Raw genomic sequence first — 16,549 nt, 5'->3', positions numbered from 1 at the left:
GTCACGTTGATAGGCACTCCACCATTCGGTCCTGTGTCTACTTTAATCTCTTGGTGTTCCAAGAAGCAACCCAGATTCCAAATCAAGCATGGAAGCAAACAATTGTGCTTTGGCAATCACAACTGGCATTTTTTGAATCCAATATATACTTTCTGACCTCAATATTTTCCTTCGTCTAGTTGCTAATCCAATCCTACATGCACAAATCAATGCACCTACTAGTTGCTAATCCAATCTTACACGTACGAACCAAACACATTGAGGTCGATTATCACTTTGTTTGAGAACACCCTTCAAGTTAAATGCATCCATATCTCATTAACTAATTGTTCCATTCACTAAAGGCTAGAATCTATGAGGTTCACGCTCTTCTTTTCAAACTTGAGTTTCAGGGAGGGCGATAATGGTTGAATCTGCCGCAAGGGCACTCCATTGGATCTACGTCATCCAACCATAAATATATCATTCCAGTGCATATGTTTAGTGCTGTTATAAATACGGTTGGGTCACATGGATCCAATGAGGGGAACCATGCGCCCTTCACTCTAGCACATCTCGTAAGTAATAGCAAAACTTAGGTGGTCCTTGAGGCTAATTAAAACCTTATTAATGTAACCGTTTAGACACAGCACTTTAATAATCCGGCATCTTAAAATCTTGGATTTTATAGGATAAAACCTGGATCATAGTGAATTTATTATTCATTTAATTTTACACTTTTCGTTGCCATTAGAAGTGTATTTTGGTGAGATGGTCCAATGGGGGTGCGCCCTTGCAACTTGGTTTTGCAAGGGCGACCTTCAGTTTAACATTCATAAAAATAATAGCTTTACATGTAAATTTTTTTAAATTTATTTAATACCTTTTTTTAAGCCCTTCTGCACATGCCTTCCTACTTTTTAATAGATATTCAATGAGGCTGACTAGCAGGAGAAGATCTGGTTTTGGTGAAGGAAAATGACCACAATCCATTATACACATGGCATATATGTTGGGTTGTTGGATCAGACCGTTGATCGGCCATCGTTCGTTTTCATTATCTTTGATCAAAGGTCAAGAATCATCCAATTAGGATGAGGTTAGGACAAGGGTAATAGGCTGAACTTGTGTTACAGAACTAATATTTAGTTATTTACTGACTGCCTTTAGTCTCAGTTGGGATTACAAGAAAATAATTTTTGAAGAAATTTTTGTGCTCAATTTCGAGGAATAACATAAAAATTGAAGTTCTCTCCAAATAATACTTGAATAGGGTTGGTTCAAGTTATGTGTTTTTAGTGTGTAATAAAAAGTAATAAATTTTAGAAGAGATTTGCTAGGGGCCATCGCAGAAGGCATTTCGCGGTTGGGAAGTTGCATGAGAGTGCAGCCACCTCAGATGAATTGAATGAATAAGACGAAATCTGTGCCTATGTGGCTGCTCTCATGCAGCTCGGCTGCAAAATGTGGTCCCTAGCAAATCCCACTTTAGAAATATTATTTCCTCTCAAACTTTTTCAGAAAATTCCTACAATCTAAACTGGTACACAAAACAGGCTTTGATATTTGCACTACCATGTTTTAATAATTGCACAAACTCAACTTGTCATTTCTTTTTAATTGGCTTGTGAGAGCTTTTTGAGAACTGTGACAGCTCTTAAATAATAAAAGATAGGATGAGTCACTCCAATTATCAAAACATAAAGTTGTGCTGATATCATCATCTCCCATCAAGATAATCCTGAGAGTACGTCCTCTTCTCTTGGGCAAGATAATCTGCCATTGTTTACGTTACATTGTTGGATGCGGGCCTCTTCTCTTGGGCAAGATAATCCTGAGAGTACGTCCTCGTGTGTTTTGATTGGAAGGTGGTTCTTGTTTTACGTGGCTTGTTGAGTAGCGATTCTACTCCTGCCTTTTGGCGTTTGCTCTTTTGAGCCTTTTTGTCCTTTTGGCGTTTACATAGGGGTCTTGCCTAATCCAAGCTTATCCAATATAATATATTAAAAAAAAAAAAACAACTTTGTTAGATGCGCAAGATTTCTTAAAATGAATTCCAAGGAAATCTTTTACCAAAAAAAAATAAAATTAAGATAGTGAAAAAAAATGTACAATTTCAGAATGGAAATGATATCAGCACAACCATGTTTTAATAATTGCACAAGCCTAGCTTTTCTTTTCATTTTTTTAAGGGAAAAATAGACTTAGACCCCCTGTGGTTTCTGACACATTCAACTTAACCCCTAATGTTTAAAAAGTTACAAATAGACCCCCTGTGGTTTCAGTTTGTGTAAGGTAGATCCCCTTAGTTGACGGTCCGTCCACAGACTGAAGGGTTGGGATGATTCTATGGAGCTGATTTTTTGGGCACACCCTATCTATGGCCCACATTGTTTGGATGATCCAAAGCGTTCATTTGATGGGCCCTGACATAGATAGGGTGTGCCCAAAAAATCAGCTCCATAGGATCATCCCAACCCTTCAATGACGAATCGTCAACTGAGGGGGTCTACCTTACACAAATTGAAACCGCAGGGGGTCTATTTGTAACTTTTTAAACATTAGGGGTTAAGTTGAATGTGTCAGAAACCACACCACACGGGATCTAAGTGTATTTTTCCCTTTTTTAATTGACCCGTTTTAAAGAATTAAAAGTTTTTTTGGGAAATGTATGACCTTTGATAGCACTTTACATAATAAAAGGCAAGATGGGTAGTGAAAATATCAAAGCATAGTATTGCTGATATCAGGATATTCTCGGATCCTATATCCGAAAACTTATCGGGAATCTAGCCGGGCCCGGGAAGAGTAAAAGACAAATGGCAGAGGAGAGACCAATGAGAGTCCGTCCGAGGATTTTTGAAAGGATTCGGTTTCTCCACATCAGTGGCCAGCAACGGCCATAGACCCTTCCAACTTCAACGGCGTTACCCAAGTGACTCCGGTCTAGTGCTTATAGACACTCCTATATACAGAGCAAAATAAAAAATAAAGATCAAATCTTCATTATTAAGAAGATCCTCAAGATTCTCACTTCAATTCAATTCATGTTTTCTTGATTGTTTACCAAAGAAAAAGAAGAGGAGCAAACAAATAAAAAGAAAGAAAGAAAGAAAAGGTTGCAAAAAATGTCCAGTGTTCTTCTTTGCGTGGTTTCTCCCAAAGAGAATGAGAGTTCTCTTCTAAAATTCGCAGGAAGAAATGGCGTGAGGACGAGGAATTACATTACTTGCGTGAATTATTCAAATGGGCTTTCGGTTTTAGGAACTTCAATCGCGAACCCGTTGAGATCTTCTGAGGAGAAGGTCTATGATGTGGTCATCAAACAGGCTGCGCTCGTTGGAGAACAGAGAAGAGCATTTGATTCTAGACCTTCTGATGTTCTTTTGAATCCAAATCTGTTGAATGAGGCTTATGATCGGTGCGGAGAGGTTTGCGCTGAGTATGCAAAGACGTTCTACTTGGGTACTTCTTATTTTGTTTGGGATCTCTTTATCTGTCATTTGCTGTTTTATTTCCCTTCTTCTCAGTAAGTTGGTGGAATTAGTAATTGAATTTAGTTATTTCAGTTTTTTTTTTTTTTTTTTTTTTTACTGTTGGGTTTCAATATAACCGTGGAATCTTTAATTTTTTAAAGAGTAGATTCACATCTTTTCTCCCTTTAGTTTTTGTCTATTGAAAAGTATGACGAGGGTTATTTTCTTGCTTTCAATTGAGAGGATACAGATAGAATCAGATCTGTTCATGAAACCAAGATATAGATAATAAACAGTTGGGACTATAGGTGTGCATTTCTTTGAGTAGATAAGCAAATTGAGTCAAGAAAAAAGAGAATATTTTTTGGATGGTAAGAAAAAAAATAGAAATTTTATAATGGATTTATGATTGGCATTCTCTCCGAGGTATCAAGAATGCTTTGAGTTAGAATTCTGACAGAATGAGAACAAAAAGAGGATTTAATTGGGACTTTTCAGTAAGCTAACTGTTCCTATCAAGGGGAAAAACTGTAAAAAAAACGTTTGATGGTCAAACTGATACCAATAGACAAGAGAAATAGTCCCCAGAATGTTGAGAGGAAGAGAGTATCAATTATTTGCTTACTTAGGTGCGAATACAGCTTTTTATTTTTCCAAACATGCAGCGAAACCAACATGGGTAGACTAAGATTTACAGTTTAACCAGATTACATAGTAGGAAGAAAGCAGTGAGGAGATGAGGAGAATGCCAAACTCATGTCCTTGAAATATAGTTGATTTATTTTCTTTCTTTACGCGCAATTCTCATGATTGACCATACAATTAGAATGGGAGAGTTGTTTGGGAATTGTTCACTCTAATTTAGTGTTTTTCAACAACTTTCAGGAACATTGCTTATGACTCCTGAGAGGAAGAGAGCTGTCTGGGCAATATATGGTATGTTCAGATATTCATTTGAAATTATTGTGGAAATTTTGTTCTGAACTCTGTCCGTACTAAATCACGAAGCAATTTATTGAGGGAACTACCGAAGCTATTCTTGATTTTTTCTAAGAATTGATATGTTATTTTGAAACGACAATCTGATTTGCATATATTGTTTTGATTTCTCTGAATGTATGGGAAAACATATAAAATTATATATCTAAACTAAATTGAAAATTGGTTATCTTATGGAAGATTCAAACTGCTTCCTGGATGTTGTTTCCTGTTTAAACTCTGTTTACAACAGAAGCAATAAAACACTGGCAAAGTGTCGATGTTAAAGATGGAAATGTGTTGATGTTAATGAAGATTACTTCTATTCAGCATGCTTTAATTTCCTCTTGGTGTCTCTGAATGTTCCTTATCTGATAAGAGATGCAGAGTATGTCAAAAACCAACACCAGCCTTATATGAACATATTAACAATGTGAGGTAGAATTGGTTAGGAAAAGATATGTCTGATATTACTTCAGAAGATGGTTCTTTGAGAAGGATAAGTTACACTACCAGCCCTTAAGATCTTTATCAATTTGTTTCCTTAAACCAGTTTCTTAAATCTTTTGAAGATTTGTATCAATTCTGGGTCATGAAAACATGAAATAAACTGGTAGATAAATCATCTACAATTGTAAAATAAAATAATCCCACAGGAAATTTAGTGAATACTGAATATTAAGTGAATCGATTCAAAATGGTAAAACAGAAAGTTAGGAGCATTGAGTGGTTTGGCAGCTCATGCATTGTTCATCATGGATCAAGCAAAGGCACTAGACTTGGACACTGTTATTCCACAAAAGAAGGGTGGTAATCTTCCTGCAATTTTTCATTAAGCTACCTACAAATTCTAGATTTCCTTACTGTTTTTTTTTTTAATCATTTGCAATACCGCAAACAGAAGAAATGGATAGTTCAAGATTGTTACCAAGCACTATCCAAGTGGCTTGATCCTGCTCAACACAATCATGATTATGAAGTCTTGGTTAGTTGGTAAAAGTCAAAACCTTAATTGTAACAGTATTGAGAGCATAGAAAAAATTGGTTAGGCATGAATTGACATTTAAATCGAATAAACATGGAGAGTACATATCGAACTCTGGATGGAAGCTTTCATAATTGTAACAATATGGCAGTTTTAAAGTTTCTGAAGATGACAGGTGTGGTACATCAAATAATCTTGAAGTTACTTTCTGTTGTTTTTGTTCGGGATTTAACTGCCATAGAATCTGGAGGGAGCCAACCTTAACCTTCCTATGTCCATAGGTTCCAATGCCTTTTTTTTTTGCATTGCTTTAATTCGTTACTTATGCTCAATCTAGCTCCCCTCATTTAGGGTTCATAAACTTAGGGGCCATTTGGATACGCAGATTTTAGAATCCAGGTTTTTGTTTGAAAACAGTGTAAAAGATGGTCATGATCAATCTGCTGGTATGCTGTCCTGGCAGTGTTTCTTGGATTTTAAGTAAGAAAACCAGATTTTAGAAATCTCTCCCGCTTCCTGCGATTTCTAAAACCTGGAAACATTGGACGATCGCTAGCTCTCTTGCTGTCGGAAAGAAGGGCTAGAAATTAGAAAACGATGGCTGCTCTCTTTCTTCTCTTGTCTCCCAACTACAATTTTGAGGAAATTCAGGATTCTAAAATACGCGTATCCAAACGTCCCGTTACTGTTTGTAAGGACAATTGAGAGGAGTGTTTGTCAGGAACCAAAGTTAAGAAAGTCCCAAGCTCTTCCTTTCAGTTCAATGCCTTTTGCTTTCTAGCAGCCAATAAGAAATATCAATGCCTTTTGCTTTCTAGGGATTGTAATGATGTACGTGAATGTGCCTCAAAGATTTGGTTTAGTGATCTTGGAACATTTCTCTCCTATGTGTTCAAGCTTAACTTAGTTTTATTATTGCGAGCTGTCACTTGTTAGAGTTGCTTTCATTTTCAAACAGGGGCAGTGCAGGCAATGATTTTTGTCTTTGAATCTATATGTGTACGGTTATTCTGTCTGACCTTCGTTTAAGTACTTCATATGTTGGAGATTTTGCTTATTGTTTTTTCCCCATTAGAGATGCTCACAGATCTCATCGATGTGAGTCTTTTGTTTAGCCAGGTCACTGGACTAGATGACCTTACTGTTTATATTAATCTTTTTCAAAGGAGATTTTTAGCATATCTGGATGTTTCATTTGCAATCCATACTTATCAGAAAACCTCTTATTGACTGTGTAATCGAAAAATTTACCCAAATGGAAATAAATTGTTCCCTTTTTCTTTTGTATAGAGACTGATGAATCCTTTAGTCTTTTAATATTGTCTATTGGTAACAACTGAGAACTTGTTTGAGCTATATATACTCTGTATCATAGTTACCAGTTCGAGAAACGGAAACAGGAAACGGTACGTGAAACGGAAATGTGAAACGCGTGAAAAAAATCAAAGGGGAAACGAGAAACGGGAAAAGATAGAAAACGCATGTGAAACGCATTGAGAAACGTCTTGGGAAACGCTAGTGAAACGTACGTGAAACCTAAAGGAAACGCTAGTGAAACACATAAATGTGATGGTAACACACATTAATAGGAAAATGCTTGTACTAGAATCTTGAATATAATATATATAATTCTAAACTAGATAGGGCTGTCCACAGTAAACTAAAGAGGGTTTAATATATCCTTTTAAAGTCTTAAAATTCCAAGAAACAAGTTTCCATGGAAATAAAACGCGTTTCCCAAACATTTCACATACGTTTCACCGACGTTTCACCGACGTTTCACAAACGTTTCACAATTTTCGGAAGAGCGTTTCGTACCCGTTTCGGAAACGTGTTTCCCCCCCCTCCCTAGGCGTTTCCTGCATCTATGCTCTGTATACATCCTAATAAATTTTTCCTCAAGATGCAACAAGGGACATATTTTTAGCATGTATAATTAGGTAAGTGCTCTTTTCCCATCATGATGTGTGTATATGCACAACAAAATCTTAATATTTCCTCCCTTACTTGTCTGTAGTCTGTAGTCTGTAGTCTGTACACGTTTATCTTTTGTTGTTCGCAGATATTTATGTTCGTTTTTTTTACCAGTCATTTCAACCTCATTTACAATATTTAACCATTTCTACAAGATTCTGCATTAGAAGTCTTACTACTATGAGTCCATGTCCAGTGTGGTGTAGACGAACAGATGAGCTTGTAGATGGACCTAATGCTTCACACATAACACCCACAGCTCTTGACCGATGGGAGCAAAGGTTGAATGATCTTTTTGAAGGCTGCCCCTATGACATGTATGATGCAGCTCTATCTGACACCGTCTCAAAGTACCCTGTTGACATTCAGGTAATATCAAATCAAAGAACTCCTTAATAGCACAGTCATGTCGTGAATGCATCCATACATGTCTACACTGGCATGCATTGATGCAACATAACACCCATATGTATATCTGAATCTTTATTTTCTCACATTTTATATATTTATAGTATGTATGTATGCACTTGCAAGACTAACATTCTGCCATGATAAGTGACTTATTTGAATGGGTACATATATTATCTTCAAACAGCCCTTTAAAGACATGATCCAAGGCATGAGATTAGACCTGGGGAAATCAAGATACAGGAACTTTGATGAGCTCTATCTTTATTGTTACTATGTAGCTGGGACTGTTGGGCTAATGAGTGTTCCAGTGATGGGTATTTGCCCAGATTCGAAGGCCTCAACAGAGAGTGTTTACAACTCTGCTTTGGCCCTTGGAATTGCAAATCAGCTCACCAACATACTGAGGGACGTCGGAGAAGAGTAAGCTTCAACCTTCACAATCAGTTGCTTATATTTGTTTATTTCATCAATCAGCAGCTGAAATTATCTGATGAAAAGGCCCAAAATGGTTGATTTAAAGATGGCATTCTACTGTGCAGAATTAAACTACTAGTAATCTTGACTTGAGGATAATTAGCCTTCAAAATAACACACTCGCATATATTGGACCTCATAAAAGTAGAAGATCATTCTTTTTGGAAAATGAGTTAAGGAAGCCCAGGGAGGGTGGTGTCCCAGGACCCACTCTCTGTACGCGCTGCATGCTGGCCAGACAACCTAATCGTCATGCCCACATGCTAGGAATTGTCCAGGGGCACCGCCCTCCTTGGCATAAGGCTAGCTATCCTATTAATTTTCTCTCTCTTTATGAACGTTGAGTCTTCATTACATCATTTCTTTTCAAAAAAGGAATAACAAATGAATTCATGTCAAGTATGTTTAATCTATCTTGGATTTTTGTTCTTTCAGTGCGAGGAGGGGGAGGATATACCTTCCTCAGGATGAGCTGGCACAGGCTGGCCTAACAGAGGATGACATTTTTCAAGGGAAAGTGACTGACAAATGGAGGAATTTCATGAAGAGTCAGATCAAGCGAGCAAGGATGTTCTTTGACGAAGCAGAGAAAGGCGTGTTGGAGCTCAATTCAGCTAGCAGATGGCCGGTATGGACTGAGACTTAAGTGTCTACTTTCTGAATAGATAACATATCTGTCATTCACATAATAAGTAATGGTAAAGCTAATCAGATTGCAAAGCAAGTAAATATTGGTGTCTTGTTATGTATGTGCTCGAATATAAAACTGTTTCACTTTTTCAAAACTCTCTGCTTAATCATCGAATCACCAAAGTCTACTCCATTTTACCTTCGTCAGGTTCTTGTCTGAATCCCATTTTGCCATACCAAGTCAATCCTATGACTCATCCATTCTATGACAACACCAATATTATTGACTCATCTGAGTCGATCAAGAACTCAACTGCATCAAGTCAGGTGGACTAGGATTAGCCTTGGCCACATTTTGGAATTTGGAGTGCATTCACATGTTGAAACAATGGTCTGGTTCATTTATAGAGAGAGGCCTAGTGTTCTAACTAGTGGGAATCCAACGCCTGATAGCAAAAACTGTTCTATGCTAGCTCTTCAATTATTATTTTTGTAAATGTTTTATACACATTTTTATGTTAAAATCTATGTCCTTGTCTAAAATTCTAGACATCATTGTATTATACTCCTCATGTCTCTTCCTATACCCTCCGAAAATGTCCAGGTAACATGATTTTATAGCTCATTTCTGCCATTTCATACTTTCTTGTAGTATGTTGGAATTGAAATAACATGTGATACTTCATCATCACTCTTAATACATTGCACTTTGGAGAACATCTACAGGTTTGGGCGTCCTTATTGTTGTATCAGCGGATCTTAGATTCGATCGAAGCAAATGATTATAACAACTTCACCAAGCGTGCATACGTAGGGAAAGCAAGTAAACTATTGTCATTGCCCATGGCTTATGCGATATCACTTGTAGGCCCCTCCAAATTGGTAGGGATGGTAAGGAAATGATTACTTTTTATTTTCGGGTCGTTTAAATATATATGATGAAAGGGGCCCCATTGCTGTAATCTGTTTTCGTAATCTCACAACATCTTTAATTTGAAGTCCGGCAATGGATAAGTAAATGGTCCACAGCTTCCCCAATCTCCAAATAAAGGGAACAATGATCCTCAATAAGAATTCTGCAGCTTAAGTGACTCACCATGAGGATTTTATCTAGAAAAGAGGGAGCTTGGATGCTCCATACTTACGTAATATTTGAAAAAGTGGGACAAGGAACTAAATGGTTGTAAAATTATTTAACACTTAATTCCCTGGTGGAACACCAGATCCAAACCCTTTTATCCTTACCACTTCTCTTAATGAAGCACGATTCCAAAGTCTCCATAAAATCGGAAACTCTATCAATCTCCCAGTCAAAAAAATTTCTCCTGAATAAATTCCTCAAAGATACACTCCCCTATGCTCTTTCCAATAAATGTATATTCTTATTACAAATGTATATGCATTTTGATCGCCGTCTTCAGCCTTCATCCAAGTTGTAGCGCGAATGCCAATTTATAAATCTTTAGTCCGACATTAGAAAAATCGTCTTCCTCCCAAGGATCTTATACCTATATTAGGATACCGCATTATAACACAAAAATTTCTTTTTGTTAGGTAAGCTGGGATTGAACCTCCAAACCTCTAGGATGAAGAACAAAGCCTTGACCATTGAGCTAGAGGCTCAATCCCATGAAACATAAATTTAAGAGAGATATGAAACATAAAATTTATTTGCTTTACTAAGTAATAATTCCCCTTTACCACTAAATTAACAATACAATGTCAATTTCTTTTAGCTTGGGGAGATCAACTGAGTTGACTCAAAACTCATCTACTAAAGGAAAAGTGAGTTGATTAATATCCGGGATTGGGTCAGGAGAGGGGTTTTCCTCCAATTTATTTTTGTTGCAAACGTACTAATGGCCACAATCTCTAAAGGTACTTTGTTGATTGGAGAGAGCAGTTCTCTCCCTCTCATATTCAAAGATACCTTTTGAAGACTATTTGGCTTTGCTTTCATACATATCTATATTCACACGAGCCAACTTGCCAAAGCCCTATATATCACCTAAGCCAAATGACGTTAGTCCACATTTACACGTGCAAGATCTCCTTTTCCTTCATTTCCTTTCGACATGCACATTCACATCTTACTTTCTACACACATTGTAGATAAGTTTTAAAAGTCATGCCAACGTCGTACAGTGAATCTAGACTTTCAAAGACATGCAATAATACCTCTTCCTTGTACATTCGCCTGTCACTTTTCATGCAAGAAATTCCTCTCCTCGTTCACTATTCACCAAGATTTTTTTGTTTTCAATTCATGCAAATCCTCAAAAGATCTAGATCATCCATTTGTACTTTAGTTAGTTAATAATCTGCTAGACTCATGAACCTTCATGTTTTTCAGTTGTTCATTTCTCTCTACTTTCTCTAAAGTTCTTTTTAACTTCCTCAACATTTCTCTAGTACCCTTCTATTTCTTCTCACTATTTTTAGTGTATTTCTCTCATTTCTTCACTTTGTTTTTGGCTTCATTATAGTCATGTAGCTCTCGATGTCTTTATACAGTGTTTGGTTGGGCACTCTTTTCAGTCTAAATCCACCACTACTTTAGTTAATCTAGTCAAGACCATGTTTTCAATTGTTCATTCCAAAGTAGGTCTATTTCTTTAGTATTTTTTTTTTTTTTGGGTAACTTCCTCAACATTCTCAAATACCTTCCTATTTCTTATCACTATTTTTAGTCTAATGATATTGGCACTGCCATGTTTTAATAATTGCATAAATTAAGCTTGTCTTTTCTTCTTCTTCTTCTTTTTTTCAAAAAAAAAAAAAATTGGCTTCACACAGCTTTTGGGGAACTGTAATAACCTTTCATGGCTGTTTAAATAATAAAAGACAAGATGAGTTAGTGTATTTAATAAAACATTACATTGCCAATATCAAAAGCCATTTTTTTAAGGGCTTTGCTAACGAGTGCTCTAAGGGCACCCGTTAAGGTGCATTGGGAAAGAGATTTTACACATTTTTATAAAGAAATCTCAAAACTAGTGTAAAAGTATGATAGTATGGGTAAAATGATTGGAAAATCTCTTTCCCAATGCACCTTAGCGGGTGCCACTCGTTAGCAAAACCCTTTCTCTAATTAAAGTGAAGAAAACACTTCCAAAACGGGATTTCATTGGGAAAATAAAGAGGAAAGTGAAATTCAAACGATTTGATCATTTCCAGTGTTTTTTGTATTTCGTGGTGATCGAGCTCACTAGGTTGTCTTCTTCTGAATGTGTCACAGCACATGATTTCGTCTTTACTCTCCAAATGAAATCCCGGTGTTCAATAATAAACACTAAAGTAGGTGAAAATGACGAAGGATTTGACAATTTTCACCATCCTTTTGGCATTCCATGGGGATTCGACCTCTCCTCATTATCTTGTGCACATGATGTTAAGAACTAAATCCCAACATATGTCACATTAGAAGGTTGCTAGCAGTCCTCTTATGAGAAAAATTCAAGTTTCATAATGTATGATACTGGATTTTGTGTTAATTTTAATCTGTTAAGACTAATTAACGGTTGTAGTAGTCTATCATGAGTTCCTTAGTTTGATTGGGGTTGGGTTTTTTTTTTCTAAGAAAAGATTGGGGAGAGGAAAAAACCTAACAAAAATATTTTTTTACAACCGTGACAAGGTTGTTGGTCAGAGATCTCTAGTGTGTAAAATGAGAGAGAAGAGTAATATTAATTCTTACAAACAAATCCATGGATGTAGTCTTTTGTGGCGATCGACCCACATTTTATATATATTAATTTTGCATCTTTCCATTGTTTTACACTGTTTAGATCGTATTTGACCCTTCGTTTCTCAACAAATTGGTACCCGAGCTATTGGATTGATTCTATCGAGAGAGAACAACCGAGTTAGAAAGTGTGTTGATACTGGATTTTAGTGGAGATAGCGTTTTTGCAACAAGGTAATCACTATCCTAAACTCTATTATGATTTCGATCAATTTGAGAAGAGAGTGATTCGGAATTGTCTTTCATTCCAAGGCATAACTTGTATCCATGCGCTTCATATTAGCCTGGAGTTCGCTCCCAGCAATATAGCCATCCCAATTTCTGTTTGTCTTTTCTTAGGTTTCCATCGCTGCAGAGGCTATCTATCAAATTAAGGGGCAACCACACTAGTAATAAAATTTAGTGAAATGATAAATGCGCCCCTTTTCATCACTTGGGACACCCTGCTACAATATATCTATGACCGCAAAGGTGCTGATGCATTTCACATTTGAAGGGATGAAGTGACCTGATTGCCACATACTCGTTTAACTTTCTAATGGATGTGTGGGATCTAAAATGATTGTAACAAGAAGTTCAAATACAATGTTTGATTTGAACTAGAATATATAGATGTATTCAATGGCATCATGGATCAACTGTACCAATTTGGTGACAATGTGAACGCGATAATGCCTTCTTGGTTGTTACATCACATATTAGTAGGAAAATATGGTGACAACACTAGTATTTGGAAATTGGAAAGATAAAGTGAAGTTGGAAGAAGTTGCGACGTTGCTTAGCGAGATTAGAAAAATGCTCAATCTTGAAGGTAACTATGATCATGGTTTTAAAATTCGGCCGAAATACGAAATTTTGAGTTACTGTCCGAAATTTTGGATTTTGTTTAGGACCGAAACCGAAATTGCAGAAATTTATGAAATTTTGGCTGAATTTTTTATAAAATATTAATTTTTGATTTCTTTACAGAATTTGGATCAAAATTACCGAAAATTTGATAATTTCGGCCAAAATTTTACCAAAATTTTAGCCCAAAAAACCGATATTTGGAGCGCTTCAACCGAATTTCGGCCGAAATTTCGGTTTCGATGAGGACCGAAATTATACCCGAAACGTGATTAGTCTCTTTATGATCATAGGTAGATTGATTGAGGAGAGAATTGGTCTCTTAACGTGATTAGAAACATACTCAATCTTTGGGTAACTATGATCATGTCTTGATTGATTGATGTGAGAATTGGATAGAATGATCGTCTCTCATGGGATCTGAAAAACGCAAGTCAGAGATTCAAGATCAGAGAAAAATGCATGCAATATTCTCATTGTAGGGAGTTTGGCCACTTGAAGTGAAACTATCCTGAACAGACTAACAAGGAGGGCTGTAAGTATTCTGTTAGTATTGCGTTTGCAATGATGGATGAACAAAATGAACTTGTTGGTTGTGTCCTCACAATCAGTGAATTTTTTATTCTTGACATTGTATTAATGCATGCTCTATACGTGAGGGTATTTTTTTAATATATTCTAGGAGAGAGATCGTATGTAGTGTCTCTAGGTAGTGTGTCTGATGCGACGTCATAAGTATCGGGACAATAAAGATTAAGGTTTTCGACGAATAGGATCACATTTTATTTGATGTAGTATATGTCCCAAGAATATAAAGGAACCTGATATCGCAAAATTGGTTGGATTCTAAGGATTGGGAGCCATAAAAATCAGATGCGAATATATTGTATTGATGAATGAAAATACAACATCTAGATTGCTGAAAATGGGATGCACAAAATTACAATGGCTTGTTTAGGGTCTATTAAAGTAGTTATAGCAGAGAAAAATATGACATATTTTCATGTTGCAGGTGATGGAGAAGTGACAGTTCCTTTGTCGGGAGATGATAGACTGAGTTCCCTCTGTGGACTTGACTAGATGGGTTCACTCAAGGCGCACATGTGCAATGCCTGTGTTGACCAAGTAAGGTGGAGATAAGATCAATATGATTCCATGATGTATGTACGTAGTTGTTGCTTCAATGGATATTTGGAATGATCATCTGATGAGTGGAGATACTAACAAGAAGTTTCCATGAATAATACGAAACAAGCCAAGTTAGAGATTGTTAAGGAGGGGATTAAGGAGATTACTAGCTACTTGGAGACACATGGTCTGCAGATGCAGTTAATACACACTTAACACATATTCAACTCCTTTATTTTGGCTAAAACCATTTAAAATCCGTACCTATTTTTCATTAGAAACATGTCTCCATGTTTGAGGTGCATTTTTTCCCTCTTTGCACAACATATTCACCCTCCTGAATGTTTGAAGTGCCTGCGCAGACCCTTTTTTCCATTCCATTCGGATTATTTCCATTGAATTGCAGCACTGAACTTCACCTACATTGCTTCACATACATTTAATGTCTACAAAAGTCCAACTTACACCAACTTCCAACTGTTTTCAAGCCTTTGAACAATTGATGTTTGCTCAATTATAGCAACCCATATGAATAGGTTTGAAAATGAGTTAGTCGGCAGAGAGATAAAATGTTACCCAATTTTGACTGAATCTTGAGACTACAAATTAGCATATATAAGTCCTAATCTGATAATTATATAAGCCCTAAATGTGTATTATTAGTAAACCTCTCTCTTCTTTTTCTCCTTAATCATCTAATTGAAATCCACAATAGCCCTCCAATCAGATGGCTAGGATTGTTTGATTGCTGTTACTATCCAGCTACGTCATCTATAAAGGGGCCCACCGGATAAGGGTTAATGCTTATATAATCTGGAGGCCGCCCTAGATATTTGATTCAACAACAGCTGACTTTATAAGAGGCTGTCGTTGGATCAAACACCAAGGGTGACAACTTTGTCATACCCTCATTACGTGCATACACCATATAATTTTTCCCTTGTTACTGTGCCTAATAATGAAATGAAAATGACTAAAACTCTATACTTATGTAATGAATAGACATTTTATTTTTTGCATTTTGTGTACACATGAAATAATTTGTATTTATGAAATAAGTGTAGCTCTTATTTTTTTTTGTTATATGCAGTATTTAAGGTAGCTAGTATTTATATGATCAAATGAATGTTCTAATGGAAATCATTCCCTCCATATTGTGTTGCAAATTCAATCCGTCCCCTAAGTAGGATCCATAAGGCATACCTAACATTCCAAAACATGCTGTGAACAGAGAAATTCTTACCAATGGTTGCAGTCGTGTTTTTTTTTTTTTTTTTGAAAATTGACAATTTATTGATACTATGGAAGTTACAACGGGGACCAGAGGTCCCAACCTGCAATACATAGAATCAATTAAGGATGGCCAGAGCGTACTCCTAGACCAGAGAAGAAAATCTACTAATTCATCCGCTACGGCGAGGGCCATGCTTCCATACGCTACCGCCATGTCGAGTAACTATTCTATTTCCTTCCCAAAAACTTCACCTAATATCATAGTCTAGAATGTCCTTACCACTCCCCAAAAAACCAGTTCGCTACCCCAAGGCTTCAATTAAATCGAATCCAACAAAAATGTCGTATTGGGGAATCTCTCATGCAAGGCTTTCCTCAAAACAGACTTGTCATCACCATTTAGATAGTCATTTAGTTTGGTCTTCTAGACAAGCCATCAAAACCGAAAGAGGCTCAGCCATGCTACGCTGGATCTGGTACTCTAGTAGATATACAACCCCAGAACTCGGAACTAGGACCTCCGGAGAGGTGTTGATCACCAACTGCACCTCCACCAGACGGCCGCCCCCAGCCGAAATCAGGAACCACTTTTGTCTCCAACCAACACAAAATTCGATCCCCAAATTGCTGGTGAACTCCCATAACAAAAGAGTAGGGAAGGTTGAATCCTTAGGGAAACAGGTATTCCCG

The 16,549-nt window shown here is 36.8% G+C and overlaps 1 protein-coding gene across 3 annotated transcripts; it reads left to right on the top strand.

Annotated features, from left to right (window-relative positions):
- Positions 1 to 2,835: 2,835 nt before the first annotated feature.
- Positions 2,836 to 13,136, top strand: LOC143884679 (phytoene synthase 2, chloroplastic-like). 3 transcript variants are annotated; one of them, XM_077388363.1, is made up of 8 exons: positions 2,836 to 3,444; positions 4,341 to 4,391; positions 7,589 to 7,761; positions 7,988 to 8,223; positions 8,713 to 8,905; positions 9,634 to 9,798; positions 12,696 to 12,826; positions 12,992 to 13,136. In XM_077388363.1, exons 1-7 carry the CDS (start codon positions 3,108 to 3,110, stop codon positions 12,747 to 12,749), a joined length of 1,209 nt encoding a protein of 402 aa, XP_077244478.1. In that variant the 5' UTR covers positions 2,836 to 3,107; the 3' UTR covers positions 12,750 to 12,826; positions 12,992 to 13,136. The 3 variants fall into 3 exon arrangements, with proteins under 3 accessions (XP_077244478.1, XP_077244481.1, XP_077244480.1); XM_077388366.1 differs by lacking the exons at positions 9,634 to 9,798; positions 12,696 to 12,826; positions 12,992 to 13,136 and adding an exon at positions 9,116 to 9,508 and having other exon boundaries at positions 2,837 to 3,444; XM_077388365.1 differs by lacking the exons at positions 12,696 to 12,826; positions 12,992 to 13,136 and having other exon boundaries at positions 2,839 to 3,444; positions 9,634 to 10,000.
- The last annotated feature ends 3,413 nt before the right edge of the window (positions 13,137 to 16,549 follow it).

This window comes from Tasmannia lanceolata, unplaced genomic scaffold, assembly GCF_043159265.1.
Source record: "Tasmannia lanceolata isolate RefF3 unplaced genomic scaffold, GAP_Taslan_0.1 ptg000008l, whole genome shotgun sequence".
NCBI classification, from domain to species: Eukaryota; Viridiplantae; Streptophyta; class Magnoliopsida; order Canellales; family Winteraceae; genus Tasmannia; species Tasmannia lanceolata.
Note: the sequence above shows the minus strand (reverse complement) of the source record. Positions and strands in the feature narration are given on the sequence as shown.